This window comes from Doryrhamphus excisus, linkage group LG17 (genome assembly GCF_037039965.1).
Source record: "Doryrhamphus excisus strain RoL-2023G ecotype Guam linkage group LG17, RoL_Dexc_Guam_v1.1, whole genome shotgun sequence".
In the NCBI taxonomy this organism is placed as follows: domain Eukaryota; kingdom Metazoa; phylum Chordata; class Actinopteri; order Syngnathiformes; family Syngnathidae; genus Doryrhamphus; species Doryrhamphus excisus.
This window is the reverse complement of record NC_136373.1, coordinates 16,166,264-16,183,192: the sequence shown is the minus strand read 5'-3', so window position 1 is coordinate 16,183,192 and position 16,929 is coordinate 16,166,264. Positions and strand designations below refer to the sequence as shown.

At 41.7% G+C, this 16,929-nt stretch overlaps 1 protein-coding gene across 1 annotated transcript in view; it reads left to right on the top strand.

The window, feature by feature from the left end:
• The first annotated feature begins 710 nt into the window (after positions 1 to 710).
• Positions 711 to 16,929, top strand: part of znf804b (zinc finger protein 804B) — a 57,351-nt gene continuing 41,132 nt past the window's right edge. The window contains exon 1 of the mRNA XM_058084254.2: positions 711 to 1,284. Coding sequence (XP_057940237.2) covers positions 1,132 to 1,284 — 153 coding nt within the window. The 5' untranslated portion in view covers positions 711 to 1,131. The remainder of the gene's footprint in view (positions 1,285 to 16,929) is intronic.

Sequence of the window (16,929 nt, the reverse complement as noted above, 5' to 3'; positions counted from 1 at the left end):
TTCTTGAGCTAATTTGATATTTTTTATAGTTTTTTTTTTTTTACAAAAAAAAATCTGACAAATTTTATATATCTCCATGTAAAGTGATTGAGAATGTGCTGGTTTCAGCACCACGGTAGTGGACAGCTCCTGCTATGAGTTCCTTATGAAAGCAAACCGCTGCAGCTCTTCTTTTAATAATAATAATTTGATTATTATTTGATTGTAATATGTTTTATAATATGTTAGACCCCCCCCCACCCCCACACATTTGCTTTTATACAATACACCAAAATAAGGCGTGATGCAAACTACATTCAAAACAACTTGCCTGTTAAACGTCCATGTAAAGTGATTGAGAATGTGCTTGTTTTCAGCACCGCAGTAGTGGACAGCTCCTGTTATAAGTTCCTTATGAAAGCAAACTGCTGCAGTTCTTCTTTTAATAAAATTAATAATAATAATAATTTGCATTATATGATAATAATATGCTACCCCCCACCACCACCACCACCACACACACCCTCCAACTAAACTACACAACAAATGCAACTAAGACAAAAAGCAGTAAATGAGATCATGCATGTACAGAAACGGGCTGGATCACGGTTTAAAAAAAAAGAAAAAAGAGTGGGTGGGGGGTGGGGGGTGGGCAGTGGGGGTAGAAGTGGGACTGTGGAAGAGCTAGCGAGAGAGTGTAGAGTATATTTCTTCCGCGGGGAAAAAAAAGAATGTGAGCCACATCATCCTGCCGCGGATCAGCAGGAGCCACGCACGACCATAACTCCCGTGGATGGATTTACGTCTCCTCCACCTCCGCACACCACCGCTGGATTGAATACACACCGGGGAGGAGGAGGAGGAGGAGGGAGGAGGTAGGAGGGAGGACGTCTAAAATCTGCTGCCAATCAATACACATCAAGAAAAGAAGGAAGGGGATAGAAGAGGAGTGTCACACCCCCCCACTAAAGTGTCTCCAAAGCGGGAGAGGAAGAAGAAGATGAGGGACACGCGGTGCATTCACATGCATCGGGACTGTTCGCACTTCGTTAGCGAGTAGCAGCGAAGAGTGATCCTTATTCTTCTCCTCCGACTTTTTTTTTTTTTTTTTTTTAAATCTTTTAACGTACCCCGGGGGAAAAAAAGCGACGCATGGGCCCGGAGCCCCGAGAGTCCCCGGGGATGGCGTGCGGTGCTTGTTACTACCTGGTGATCAGCTCCACTCACCTCAGCAACGGACACTTTCGGCGCGTCAAGGGGGTGTTCAGGGGCCCGCTGTGCACCACAGCGGCGTGTGATTCACCGGTACGTCACTTCTCCTTTAAATGTGTGTGTGTGTGTGTGTGTGTGAGCACCCCCTTTTTTTTAAATGTGATAGCGCTCTTAAATTGAAACTCTCAGATGTACCCGAAGGCAACTCCATTTAATGACAAAGTACTCAGCTTTACTGTTTTCTATTATTGTTATTGTGACGAGGGATAGGAACGTGAATGCCACAATTGGGTATTCAAGCGTGAAGTCATTGTCCCTTCATGCTAATTCCCCATCCCAAGGCTACGGGAATTAAACAAATGGAATTGCATTAGTGCTTTCGGAAGTGGGTTGAGCTGCCCCTGTTGTAAATAGCACTAATTATACCTCAGGTGTGTGTGTGTGTGTGTGTGTGTGTGTGATGGCATGTGTGTTGCTCCATGACCTTTTCCTATATAGAGTCGGTTGTTCTTTTGAGCCACCGCTGTGGCGTTTAGTGTCAAAGTGTGTGTGTGTGTGTGTGTGTGTGTGTGTGTGAGTGAAAGGTTTCCGGGAATCGCACATTTCTCATGAGCTCTTAATGTTGGAGCTTTTGACAAGTTTGATGAGAAAGGCAGTAATGACCAGCTGGTGTGTGTTGGTGTGTGTGTGTGTGTGTTCATGCTACTTCCATTACCAGTCTGTCAAGTCTGGCCCGCACTCAATAGGTGATAGCATTAAGTGAACAGATGCAGGGAAGCCTGGTAGAGATGCTGCAAAAAAAAAAAAAAAAAAAAAAAGTTGCGTTCAAAACACGGTGCAAACTTTTTTTGCACAGAACCGCAACATGCATCAGATTGCAATTGAATGCATCACATAATCAGTTCACAGTTCCACATGTCCGAAAGGAGTAGGAAGAAGCAAAGCTTATTAAATCCTACCCCTCCATCTGGTACTTTTACAATCAGTAACTGTTACATTTGTTCACTTCCTGCTTTCCTAATATGGTTTAAGTTGTTTTTTAAATTTTATTTATTTTTATTTTTATTTTTATTTTTATTTTTATTTTTATTTTTATTTTTATTTTTATTTTTATTTTTATTTTTATTTTTATTTTTATTTTTATTTTTATTTTATTTTTTTTTGTCACGTACCAAAAATACAAAAATATTGTGTAATGCTTTCACAAACACAATGGAAGCAGATTAATCCGTTCCAGGGTCAAACTATATGAATTTCAGTAACAATGAAAATATACAAAATCAGACTTAATTTTGACTTGGAGGTATACTACACACAGATCACATATGATCTATGGTTGTCATCATATTTTTTTTTTTCATTGGTACCCTAAAAAAAACCCATCCCAAATCCTTTTATATGCTGCCTGAGCTTGTGAGATTTGTGAGATCATACACGTCTTCCATTTTAACTTCAGAGGCGTATTTTGTGAAAATATGACCGTGAGAGGCAAGTAAACAACTTTTAATGAATCTTTTCGGAAATATAAAGTGATGTTATGATTAAATAAAACTAAAATAAAGCATAACTTTGAAGTTAAAAGCATGTAATGAAGGCCATGTCAGGGCATTTAATGTCATGTTGTCTTTTTGGAAGATGAGTACAGTTGCTACTTGCTCAACATGGCGCCCTCACTCTATCATGGTGTTTTGAAAATTATTATTTTTTTGACTATGGAATATTATGAGTCTAGAAATATTGACAGACAAGTATTCTGCTCACTAGTAATGTTACATGGATGAGACATGATATTAGGTTAATTTGGGGTCAGCCATGACACGGTGAAAAGAAGCTCTCCTCGTCATCAGTGTGGAAGTGGTTTCTTGGAGATGATGAATCTCCATGGAAGTTTTCAAAATTAGGTGAAAGTTGGCTCAGATGGTGTCAGGAATTACAGAAAAATAAATACACTTCCTTTTATTTATCCGCATCCATGTGGACGCGGCGCAATTTAAGTCTTTCAAATGGAATCGGGTAAAAACCCGGACTTGGACTGATATTAAGTATTAAGGAGTAAGTATTCTGCTCACTAGTAATGTTACATGGATGAAACATGACATTAGGTTAGCATTGGGGTAGCTCTCCTCATCTTTGTTGTGGAAGTGGTAACTTTTTGCTGTCCTTTTTGTCCTTGTTAAGCACTCCGTTTGAAACAGTTTTCTCCAGTTCAGAATAAACACATTGGAGGCTAACTAGTTAGCTCATGCTAAGCTAACGCTTAACGTGGTGCCCATCTGTAGCCTGTACATTATAGTAGAAAGAGTGTAATGGTGACGACGGCTGTAATAATAGTAAACATTGGTTTTAGATTCGCTAATGATACAATAAATTCCCATTATTATATATGCAGCTTCATATACAGTACATGTAGCGGATATCATTGGGAATAAATTCCCCTTGCACACGTGCAGACATTCGATTCCCACTCACTTTAGTTTGCTTTGGGAAAGCAAAACAAAAGACTCCTAGCCACGCGGTTAATCTGTCACATTATTCAACATCTTTCTTGACAAACTTACATGTGTCCAAATGTCACGCATCAAATATTGAAGCGCGACACGTCGTATTAACTCCGCCGTTTCATCTGCCTGTCTTCACCTCTCCAGTCGCTCTTTTCATGTCTCATCCGTCTGTTGCTCTTCCTCCCGCTCCTCTTCTGTTCCCACACATGCAAACAAAGAAGCAGCAAACATGTCACGCCGGAGCTAATCAAATGTTGATCGTTTGTCAAGTCGTACAAATATCTCGGAACCCGCTGAGACAGTTTTGTTTAACAAAGAAGAAACGCTAATTAGGGGCTGCGCGGTGGACAAGTGGTTTCCACGCAGGTCTCGCAGCTAGGAGACCCGAGTTCAATTCTCATCGTTGTGCATGCGTGGGTTTTCTTCGGGTACTCCGGTTTCCTCCCACATTTCAAAAGCATGCTAAGTTAATTGGTGACTCAAAATGAGGAAAATTAACTTAAATGAGTTAATAGGAGCTAGCTAACAACAGAAATAGCTATTTTGATGCTATAGCCCTCACAAAAACACATAAAAAAAAACAACAGTGTTCCATTTATGACTGCATGGTGGACTAGTTGTATAGCGCGCAGGCCTCGCAGCTGGGAAACCCGAGTTCAATTCCACCGTTGTGCACGCATGGGTTTTCTCTGGGTACTCCGGTTTCCTCCCACATTCCAAAAACATGCTAGGTTAATTAGCGACTCTAAATGAGTAAAATTAAATTAAGAGTTAATAGGAGCTAGCTAACAACAGAAATACCCTCAGAAAGCCCTCACAAAAATACCTAAATACCAAAAATACCTCCGTATGGTGGAAAAGTGGTTAGCGCGCAGGCCTCACAGCTAGGAGACCCGAGTTCAATTCCACCCTCGGCCATCTCTGTGTTGAGTTTGCATGTTTTCCCGGGTTTTCTCCGGGTACTCCGGTTTCCTCCCACATTCCAAAAACATGCTAGGTTAATTAGCGACTCCACATTGTCCATAGGTATGAATGTGAGTGTGAATGGTTGTGTGTCTATATGTGCCCTGTGATTGGCTGGCCACCAGTCCAGGGTGTACCCCTGCCTCTCGCTCTGAAGACAGCTGGGATAGGCTCCAGCATGCCCACGACACTAGTGAGGATAAGCGGTAGAAAATGAATGAATGTTTGTCTATATGTGCCCTTTGGTGGTGACCAGTCCAGGGTGTACCCCTGCCTCTTGTCTGAAGACATGCTGGGATAGGCTCCAGCACCCCTGCAACCCTTGTGAGGATAAGCGGTAGAACATGAATGAATTAATGATTGTTTGTCTATATGTGCCCTGTGATTGGCTGGCCACCAGTCCAGGGTGTACCCCTGCCCCTCGCTCTGAAGACAGCTGGGATAGGCTCCAGCATGCCCGTAACACTAGTGAGGATAAGCGGTAGAAAATGAATGAATGTTTGTCTATATGTGCCCTTTGGTGGTGACCAGTCCAGGGTGTACCCCTGCCTCTTGCCTGAAGACATGCTGGGATAGGCTCCAGCACCCCTGCAACCCTTGTGAGGATAAGCGGTAGAACATGAATGAATTAATGATTGTTTGTCTATATGTGCCCTGTGATTGGCTGGCCACCAGTCCAGGGTGTACCCCGCCTCTTGCCTGACGACAGCTGGGATAGGCTCCAGCATGCCCGTGACACTAGTGAGGATAAGCGGTAGAAAATGAATGAATGTTTGTCTATATGTGCCCTTTGGTGGTGACCAGTCCAGGGTGTGCCCCTGCCTCTTGCCTGAAGACATGCTGGGATAGGCTCCAGCACCCCTGCAACCTTAGTGAGGATAAGCGGTAGAAAATTAATGAATGTTTATCTATATGTGCCCTGTGATTGGCTAGTTGCTATTATTTCGACTTACAGCACCATCTCATCTCTGATTTCTTCTTTTTGTCGCATACAAAGTCAACAAAGCCTTCAAACCATCAAACCATTTGACTCGTCTCCGCTCCCTCAAGTATTCCATTCGTTCCAACATACAACTTTCATTCATTTCTGCTTTCGTGCGCGGCTAAATTGTTGTTTCAAGATTGGGGGAATGTGTTTAAACACTATTTTACATAAACACTGTTGGGCTCCAGCATGTGGCGCACATGCTGGAGCATCGGCACTCATTATGACACCAGGCATCGGATTTAAATATACATCAAAGTGGATGTTGGGCTTAGTATGCACATAGGAAAAAAAAAAAAAAAGGCTGTATAATATTCTACCCAGGGAGCGACTCCGAAAAGGAACACTGAAAGACAACACGAGCGTGCATCCATTCAGAGACTCGCTCCTTATTCATCTCGCCCTCAATAAAAACAACATAAAAAATGCCAAGGAAGAGTTTGAAGAATGACTCACCGCCGACAGGAAATGTAATTAAGAAGACCACAATTAAGACACGTCCGAGAGATCTGTCACAATGGCTAATTAGTGATGCGCAGTAATATCTAATATAGATATAATGAGGGGGCCTGCAGGGGGACCACACACACACATAAGGTAGACGTCACTGTGCGATTCACGAACGAACCCGAATTGGAATTCAAGGGTACCATTCTTTGTAATGCAGAATACTGCTGCTAGAGTCCCGACTAGAACTAGTAGATATGACCACGTTTAGTCCAGTACTCGGTTCTCTGTGTCTCTCTTGTGTCTTTTCATAGTAGAGCCACATTTACCATCTCGGGCTCAGAGGGGTCACCAAAATCTGGTACCGTCTTCCAGATGTGCAACAATCCTCCATTTTGTTTATGAATTACATTGTGTATAAATTGTATGCTATAAATAAAGTTGTCTTTACCCCCCCCCCACCCCCTGCCACTGCGAGCTAAATTACCAGCTAACATGTCCAACTGTTACCGCACTAGTAGCTGGGATTTCCCAGCGCAATTAAATGCAACAAAATCCAACAAATGGGACAACCATTTTCTTTTTGTGATTTTCAGAGTGTCCCTGAATGCATCTCCTGTTCTTGTATTGAACCCGTGTTTGTGACCTAACCTAATCATCCCAACAGTCACGACTTCATAACAGTACGTGACAAAAATAAAAATAATACGTTTTTATTAAAAAAAAAAATGCTACTGAAATTCATATAGTTTGACCCTGGAACGGATTAATCGGCTTCAACTGTGTTTGGGAAAGCATTACACAATATTAAAGTGGTAAAAAGTTATTGTTATTCTGTATGTTTATGATCACCTCGTACTTCGGTATGTGCTAAAAATAAAAATAAAAATAAAAATAAAAATAAAAATAAAAATAAAAATAAAAATAAAAATAAAAATAAAAATAAAAATATTAAATATTTTAAAATTAAATATTTTAAAATTAAAATTAAAATTAAAATTAAAATTAAAATTAAAATTAAAATTAAAATTAAAATTAAAATTAAAATTAAAATTAAAATTAAAATTATGCATCTCCTGTTCTTGGGTGGTACCCGGGGTGGTACCATTGCATCTGGAGACAGAAGGGGTGTTGACATGATTGCAAAAGTTGATCCGAAATTCATGCACGGGGAAAACATGCGAACTTCCACCGAGAGTGGAATCGAACTCAGGTTTCCTAGCTGTGTGGCATGCATGATAACCACTCCACCAACATGCAGCCTGATCCAAATGTGTCGAAGAAAATCAACCTGAAGCTGGAATGATGCCTTCATGTACCTTGGAAGCAAATATCAGTCCAAATATCAAATCCAATTCCGGTGTTTTACCCGATCCCGTTCGAACCACTTGACCACAGGACTGTTTGTCCTTCTGACAGGCACATCAATTACACCGCGTCCACATGGATGCGGATAAATAAAAAGGAAGCGTATTTATTTTTCTGACCTTCCTGCCACCATCGGAGCCAACCTTCACCTAACTTTGAAAACCTGCCCCCCATTGTAGATTCATCATCTCCAAGCAACCAAAGCTGGAATGAAAAACCAAAACGTGAAGACCTCTCACGCTGCACGACTTAACAACACCGAAGCGCTACCTCCCTCTAAATAGGTACTTGATGCCTCATTACTTCCTGCTCATCATCCATCCCGTTTTGCGCTACCTCCTAAATTAAGTAAAGCATCCTCCTGCCAGGAAATTATTGCACAGTGTTCATTTAATTACAAATCAGAGGTGGCGCATTCCGCATTACATACATTAATATTCCCATCCACGTCTTTGCTTTGAACGTTAAATCGAAAAAGCCTCACTGCGGCGCCGTCATTAAAGATTTAACTGACTAAACAAACTATATGGCGTGATTACATGCTTACTTGGAACATTTAGAAACTAACTCCCTGTCATTCGGGCCCCTGGACTGGTGGCCAGCCAATCACAGGGCACATAGAGACAAACAACCATTCACACTCACGGGGGAAAAAATGCACGGGGAGAACATAGAGAGATGGCCGAGGGTGGAATTGAACTCGGGTCACCTAGCTGTGCTAACCACTCCCCTACGTATGTCCATTCACGTACATATAATATTACAGTATATTGTGTGTAAAATGTGAGTGTATGCGTATTCCGGAATGGGAATTTCTCCACAACCACGGAATGATTAACAACACGTCAGACAAGCACTTTAGGGTGAAATATAAGTACCCTATTATATCCGCACAACAGTCGGCCTGTCAACAAACAGCGTGTTTACTGCTATTGCTTTACATTTCGCACGGTGGCTTGGAAGTAGATTACGCTCCGCAAATTTGTACGGCTTGAAAATGAAAATAAAAGCCGCCGCCGCCACCGCGTCGCTTCTTGAATGCTTGGCGTCTAATTCTGCGAGCAGTCAGTCATGATCATAAAGATGTGTGAACCCACACACACACATATACACACACATATACACACACAGTTAAGCCATTTCAAAGTGAGCAGGTGAGTACAGCTGAATACAAAAGTGTTTGATTCCTGCTGACCGCTGCAAAGTGCTCCCACTGATCACTGCTTATGTCCTCCATCACATTCAATGTGACCGCCTGTGTGTGTGTATGTGTGTGTGTGTGTGTGTAGCGGCTTGGAAAGGTGGGATAATTGGGACGGATGGTTGAGATGGGACAAAAAGAAAGGAGGAGGAGGAGGAGGGAAGGGGGGAAGAGAACGAGACGCTCGGCATCGATTTGAACACTCTCTCCAGCTCTCAAGCTCTTTTATTGACATTTCATTTAGCTAATGAATTCATTAGCGGCGTCATAGCATAATAACCTCCACTTGATAGCCGCCGCCGCCGCCGCCGCCGCGGTTCCCCACCCCCCTCCCCCAGAGGAAATACGTTTGTGTTTACTCTGTGGCTCTTCGCCATTTTCTTTTCCAAACTCAATCTCCACTTTCTTTGATTTGATACCCCCCCCCCTTCAGTGTCCCCGTTTCTTTGCTTTTACCTCACTCGTTTGTTTGCGAATTGAAAGCGTTAGTCGGTAGAAAGTGCATTAAAGTTTGTTTTGGCTCAATGACCCTTGCTCATCTTTTGGGTGGAGATGTTATTTATTTACTTGTCTGGGGGCGTTGGGGGGTGTTGGGGGGCGTGGGGGGCCAATTCACTGGTGCATATATCGCTTTAACCTTTGACTTCCTGTTTACTCCTGGAAACACACACACACACACATAGACTTGAAAGCCTATTTGAGCCTTTTGATAAATAATTCCTCCGACCGCAGGAAGGGCAGCGGGTGATACAAGAGAGGGGAGGGGCAAAAATAGCGGCGTATGTCATCATCATCCTCATCATCATCATGGATGTCGGATGCGAAACCATTCATTCATTTTCTACCGGGGTGCTAGAGCCTATCCCAGCCGTCTTGGGGCGAGAGGCGGGGTACACCCTGGACTGGTGGCCAGCCAGCCAATCACAGGGCACATATAGACAAATGTTGGCCTCCTCGCTAATAGATGTGTTTGTCATCTACATAATAGTCCGTAGTTCTCATGAACTAGTCCAAGGTTCAGTTCCCGCAGCATAAATATGAATAGTTTGCCTTCATAGTTCACCATTTCAATGTTCAACTCGTTCTGTTCCATTGTCTCCTGCCTTGTTCCACTGGTTTGCACACCTGTAGGCATTCATATACCACTCCACTTCCGTTGTTCCCCCGTCAGATCGTTTCCCTAGACTGCGTCTTTTGTTGTACTTTGCTTTTCCTACTTTGTGAGCGCCCTTTGTTTATTATGAAATAGTTTTGGTCTCTGCTCTTGGATTCTCTAGAACCCAAGTGGAATTCTAGAACATTCATTCATTCATTCATTCATTCATTCATTTTTTACCGCTTATCCTCACCAGGGTCGAGGGTGGGGGTTGCTGGAGCCTATCCCAGCTGTCTTCGGGCAAGAGTCGGGGTACACCCTGGACTGGTGGCCAGCCAGCCAATCACAGGGCACATATAGACAAACAACCATTCACACTCACATTCATACCTATGGACAATTTGGAGTCGCCAATTAGCTTAGCATGTTTTGGGAACACAGAGATGGCCGAGGGTGGGATTGAACTCGGGTCTCCATCACTAGGACCACCGTGCAGCCTTAAAGTTACCTAAAATTCTGTAATTTTAAGTAATATTTGCCCAAAAACAGCTGGGATAGGCTCCAGCACATTAATTTTCTACCGCTTATCCCCACTAGGGTCGAAGGGGAAGATGCTGGAGCCTATCCCAGCTGTCTTCAGGTGAGAGAGGCAGGGTACACCCTGGACTGGTGGCCAGCCAGCCAATCACAGGGCACATATAGACAAACAACCATTCACACTCACATTCATACCTATGGACAATTTGGAGTCGCTAATTAACCTAGCATGTTTTTGGAATGTGGGAGGAAACTGGAGTACCCGGAGAAAACCCACGGGGAGAACATGCAAACGCCACATAAAGATGGCCGAGGGTGGGATTGAACTCGGGTCTCCTAGCTGTGAGGTCTGCGCGCTAACCACTTCTCCGCAGTGCAGACATTTAGCCTCAAAAGTTCATTCATTCATTTTCTACCGTTTATCCTCATGAGGGTGATGCTGGAGCCTATCCCAGAGGCGGGGTACACCCTGGACTGGTGGCCAGCCAATCACAGGGCACATATAGACAAACAACCATTCACACTCACATTCATACCTATGGACAATTTGGAGTCGCTAATTAACCTAGCAACCGGAGTACCCGTAGGAAACCAAAGCAACCAAACTTCACACAGAGATGCCCAAGAGGGGAATCGAACCCGGGTCTCCAGCACTAGAACCACCGTGCAGCCTTAGAGTTACCTAAAATTCTGTAATTTTAGGTAATATTGATGGCCGAGGGTGGAATTGAACTCAGGTCTTCTAGCTGTAAGGTCTGCATGCTAACCACTCATCCACCGTGCAGCCCTGGATGCTTAACCACGGTTGTGATATTACACGTTCATAACAAATACATAAGGACTATAATCTCGCTATTCATGTGTGATCCAGACAATAGAGAATATAGTTGATCAGTCTGGGGGGCAAAAGGTTTATTATAAAAATTAAAACACACACATAAAAGCTTTATGAGTACCCAGAAGACACCTTGGCTCCAAGTTGTTCCTTCCTTGGTCATTCTACTTTGGCCTTCAAGCTCCGCTGTGGTGCTTAGGGAGTAAATATGTTATTGTTTTATTGTTCCATCCTATTGCTAGGATATTCCCAAGTGGGAATCTTATACCGTACTGCAATGACGTTGCAATATTATTAATATTTGGGAGTTATTTGAAGAATAGTTGTATGCAAAACATGATTTATTTTTGTATGATAACAAGTACAGCAGTTGCTTTTCATGAGACAACAACAATCAGAGATGCTGACTTCACGGAATCTTGAATAGTATAGTGCCTGAAGTGTGCTCCGGGGGCCATTTTGTATCCTGCAGTGATGTTCCAATCAGTGTTTTATGCTTCCGATACCGATCCTGATGAAAATTTTCCGATACAGATACCAATAGCAATCTAGTACCGGCTACATTAGGGGTCACCAAGGGTATTTTTTGTCTTGTGAGAGGTACTTTAACACAATGAAAACGGGCCAAGAACAACTTTATTGACCAGAACATTCACGTTTTTTATTTCACAATGCACTTATTTATTTATTTATGCTCCGGTCCAAACAAGCTGTAGGTGCTAATTGGACAGCCCGACTGTGGAGTCGCACACAACCAAAGTTCCTCCTGCACTAAAAGTGCTACATAGTGTCTGCATGAGACGGTACCCATCCCCCAAAATTTTGCCCACTCTTGCAAGTACAGCGGGTTGGGGCCGGGAATGAAGGTTTAGATGCTGCCTGACGGGGTGATCACATCGCGAGCCTCGAACTCACCACACTCTGCCAAGTGCTCAACCCCCTGAATGCAGCATCAATCAATGATATCAATCAGAACAACCCCTACCTGTAAAGCTGGAAATGTTGAACTAATGTTTTTTTTTTTTAATGCATTTTTACAAAATTACAAAGCGCCCCCCCCCCTCAAAAAAAAGGGTTAGGGAACCTCAGCTTATTTATTTATTATTTTTTGGTTATTATTTTTATTATTTTTCCCTCCATACAGACTAAATGTGCAGCTTTATTAAAATAACCGTCTGGAATGAGACGTTTTGTTTTGTTTTTTATGCATTTTTACAAAATTACAAAGCCCCCCCCCCCCAAAAAGGGTTAGGGTTAGGGATCCTCAGCTTATTTATTTATTTTTATTATTTTTATTATTTTTCCCTCCATACAGACTAAATGTGCAGCTTTATTAAAATAAGCGTCTGGAATGAGACATTTTGTTTTGTTTTTTATGCATTTTTACAAAATTACAAAGCCCCCCCCCCAAAAAAAAGGGTTAGGGATCCTCAGCTTATTTATTTATTATTTTTTTGTTTTTATTTTTATTATTTTTCCCTCCATACAGACTAAATGTGCAGCTTCATTAAAATAACCGTCTGGAATGAGATGTTTTGTTTTTTATGCATTTTTACAAAATTACAAAGCCCCCCCCCCAAAAAAAACTGGGTGCATATATATCAATGTAATTGACGTCAATTATGAGACTAACTAACTTATAAATGTGATACCTTCTACTTTTATGATGCCCCAAATTTTGCACCAATGGGTTTTCTGCCCCCCCCCCCCCCAGCCCCCCCATGCAACATCATGCTTGTTTGTGTCTATGTCCACCTGACTCTCATGGACAGGAAGATTTAAGCGGCGGTAAAGTCGGCCATCATTGTCGAGACGTCTGTTGCAACTCTTCAATAAAATTCTACCACCCCTAAAAATTTAGCATCATGGATGCCTGCCCCGCCCCCACCCTCCTTGAGCCATGCCCCTTTATCAATGTTTGTCACATACACCTGCGTGCAGACACACAAACACAAACACACACACAGCAGCTGTCCTACCTCTCATTTTGCACATTACCTCGGGACAGATGTTTGTCTGTGTGGTCATTAGTGATCACAGCATCAGATAATTACCTGGAGTCACACCAGCACACATACACACACTCACTTTTACGCAATTAGGGATTGTTTGATAATTACAAGGGGATCGGCGAGCCATCTGGAACGGCAGCTCCGGTTGGGAGTGAATGACGCGTTAAAAAAAACACAAAGAACACACCTGGAAAAATAATAATACAGTAAGCAAAAGTATCAGGGAAAAATAATGAAAATAATGACAGCTACCATAAAGCCACCCTTGCTCGTTTTCATGTCGTATTTTATCTGCAGTATTTATTAGCAGTGCGATCTTTGACTTTCCAGAAAGCATTTTTTTGTATTTGATGCTCACGTCTACGATAACGTTTTTATTCAGCCCCCCCATACATCAGATTGGAGGGTATAATTATAGCTCCATTTATGCATTAGCGCCTACATGCTTATTGTGGTTGTGCATGTTGAACACCTTTTGCACCTGTGTGTTTCAATGCCGGCGGTGTGTGTGTGTGTGTCCACGGATGACTTGCAGACCCGGGTTAAGAGCAGCTCAGACAAATTAATTATCTCTCCTCTGGAGGAGGAAAGATTCACTGAGAGAGGGAGCGGGACTCTGTGAACCGGCACCCCCCCCTGGTTGAGCAGATGCCAACAAATTACTCCCAATTCAGGAGACACCAAGGGGCTCCTTCGGAATAAAGCAACTTGGATTTAATTCTCAGCTTATTTATTCTTTTTTTTGTTATTATTTTTATTATTTTTCACTCCATACAAACTAAATGTGCAGCTTTATTAAACCCTAACCCTAACTCTAACCCTGAAGTGTGCTCCGGGGGCTTGCAAGTACAGCGGGTTGGGACCGGGAATGGAGGTTTTAGACCAGGGGTGGGCAAACTACGGCCCGGGGGCCACATCCGGCCCACCAAGTGTTTGAATACGGCCCGTCCAATCTTTCCAAAGTATTTCATTTAAACTCAACATACAACCTGGCATCATGGCCTGAGCCAACCTTTTGATGGTTTTATCAATTTTGTTTTTTGACATGGTCTGTTGTTTACAAAGTGCTCCTGAAAAAAGGGACACAAGCACATAATAATAATAATTATTAATATTATTATATTATTATAATTATTATTAGAACTACTATGATTATTATAATTATTATATTAATGCTAATTATTATATTAATTATATATAATAATATTGTTATATTTGCATATTTTACATAATAATAATATAATAATTATTATTTTAATTTTATTGTAATTATTATAATATTTTATTATTTTTTAAATATTTAAATATAAATATAAAATAATAAATAATAATAGCAGATTGCATGACAATTTTACAGATACAATAATACCAGGTGGACTGTTACGTGTAAAATATATAGTCTGCCCCCCCCCGTAAATTTTGTCATATTAATGCGGCCCACGAGTCAAAAAGTTTGCCCACCCCTGTTTTAGACGTTGCCTGACGGGGTGATCACATCGCGAGCCTCAAACTCACCACACCCTGCCAAGTGCTCAGCCCCTGAATGCAGCATCAATCACTGATATCAATCAGAAAACGACTACCTGTAAAGCTGAAAATGTTGAACTAATGTTTTTTTTGTTTGTTTTTTGTGCATTTTTACAAAATTACAACCCCCCCCCCAAAAAAAAAAACGGTTAGGGTTAGGGATCCTCAGCTTATTTATTTATTATTTTTTTGTTATTATTTTTATTATTTTTCCCTCCATGCAGACTAAATGTGCAGCTTTACTAAAATAACCGTCTGGAATAAGATGTGCAGGGCGCTTTGCATTTATGGATCAAAGTTCCAGACGGATTTCAATACGTACGAATATGTTTCCCCTCCCTGAAATGGATGACATAAGAACAGGTCTTTCATGTTTGGCATTGCTGTACCATCCGGCTGAATGGCTCGCTGCTGCACCGCCGGATGTACCGCCACGGTAAAGCAGGATGCTGTAGTTCAAAAGCCTGACGATAAAAAAAAAAGCGGAATAATTATTCACACTGTGGCATGCGCATTCCAAATTGGCTTACACCCTTAAAATAGTCATTCCCTTGAAAAAAAAAAAAAAAAAAAAAAAAGCATATGTAGGTATGAGCTCAAGGAAAAAAATTGGGACACACAGTGTAAAAGTATTTTTATCACAATGGTAGGATTTTTTGAAATAATGCCCTTTGCTGAATGTAAAGGTGAGGCTGTCATGTTTCTCTTCTCTCAGCCGCAGGCCTCTTAACCTTAACCTTTCACCTTTTGCACCGTGACGGCTATCCCTGAGAGGTAAATACAGTCGGTGGAGAAAGGGTCACTTCAAGGGTCAAGGATTTATAGATGAGAAGGCAATTATTTCAACCGTGGCTTCATTAAATATTGCCTGGTAAGCGGTGTGTGCAAAAACGTACAATACAATACTATTTCTGAACGACTCTCCACCGACTCTATATGGGCATGCCTGGGTGCTAGTAAAGCTGGACTTTCCTATTGGTTATGTTTAAGGGTCAGAAGCGCAAGCTGTGAGTAACAATTTATCAGTGTTCTAACTGTGTTAGAATATGGGAGTGTATAGGTTATTTTCTGCCCTGCCCCCCCCCCCCCCCCCCACACACACACACATTTCTACATCTACATTCATGTCCTCATATAATAACCACTTTTGAAGTAGCTCTCCAAATGGTTTATTCGTTAGAAAGTGGGTTTCGGCAGTTGTCTGGAAGTCCTCGGGAGCGCTGTTTTACATTAAAACAGACCGTTTCGGAAATCTAATGGACTCCAGCTGGAATAGTTGCAGATTCTGGAAGCTCTGCAAAGATTTCTGTATGGGTTATTGTGTGTACCCGCTCTATAGGAGTCCACAATTCAATACAAAGGGGCAAAAATGAACACAATAGGTCACTTTTAAGGTTTTTTTCATTCATTTGTCGGAATAAACGGATATGCAGTGGAATCTCAGGTTTCGTCTTTAAAGTTGGAGCTGTTGACTTGCTCACTTGAACTTTTATTGTAAAAACTTCAGCATCAGGTACAATCATCATTACACGCTATGGCCCAGCTAGCTATCTGTTACGTCTGCCTACAACCTTCACATTATAATGTTGTTGGAAAAATATGCTGCTTTCGTACTTTGCCGTGACCTCTTTCTTGAATTCAAGAGTGTTTCTCATTTATTTTTTATCAAAGTTCCAGCACTTACAACTTTTGAGGGGCTCTTTGAGAGTATTCTGTAGCCTTACTCGGTTAAAAGCTGCACCGTTGCGCTTCAACGCCTCAGCGGTACAGGGTGCACAGTGTGGGGTGGAATCTGTCTATAGTGTCCTAACTCTAAAAGAATGACTATTCATTGTTCACAGAGTCGCCAACATGTGAATCCGTTGTATGCGTTAGGACTAGTTCATTAACCGAGGCAATGTATGAAAACCAAGACATATTTTGGGTGAGATTGTTTTTAACCTTCCTTTTGTGTTCGGTTTACATTTTATTGCATAAAAATAATCACATAACATTTGTTTATTTCATTGAAGGCTTTTTGACTTTGTCCGGAAACTCTATTTCAACAAAATAAAACCAAAAAAATTATTTTTACAAAAATTTTAAAATGGTTTGGTTGGTTAATACATGAGTCAAAACAGACCCATTAACATTAGAGACGATACCAGAAAGCTAACACAAGACAAAGTTTAAAGACACAGAGTGTCACAGTTCGGCTTTAAGGTTCGATCCCCAGGATGCATAGAGCAGAACCAAATGCAGTTACAAAATATTTATTTGTCGCAGA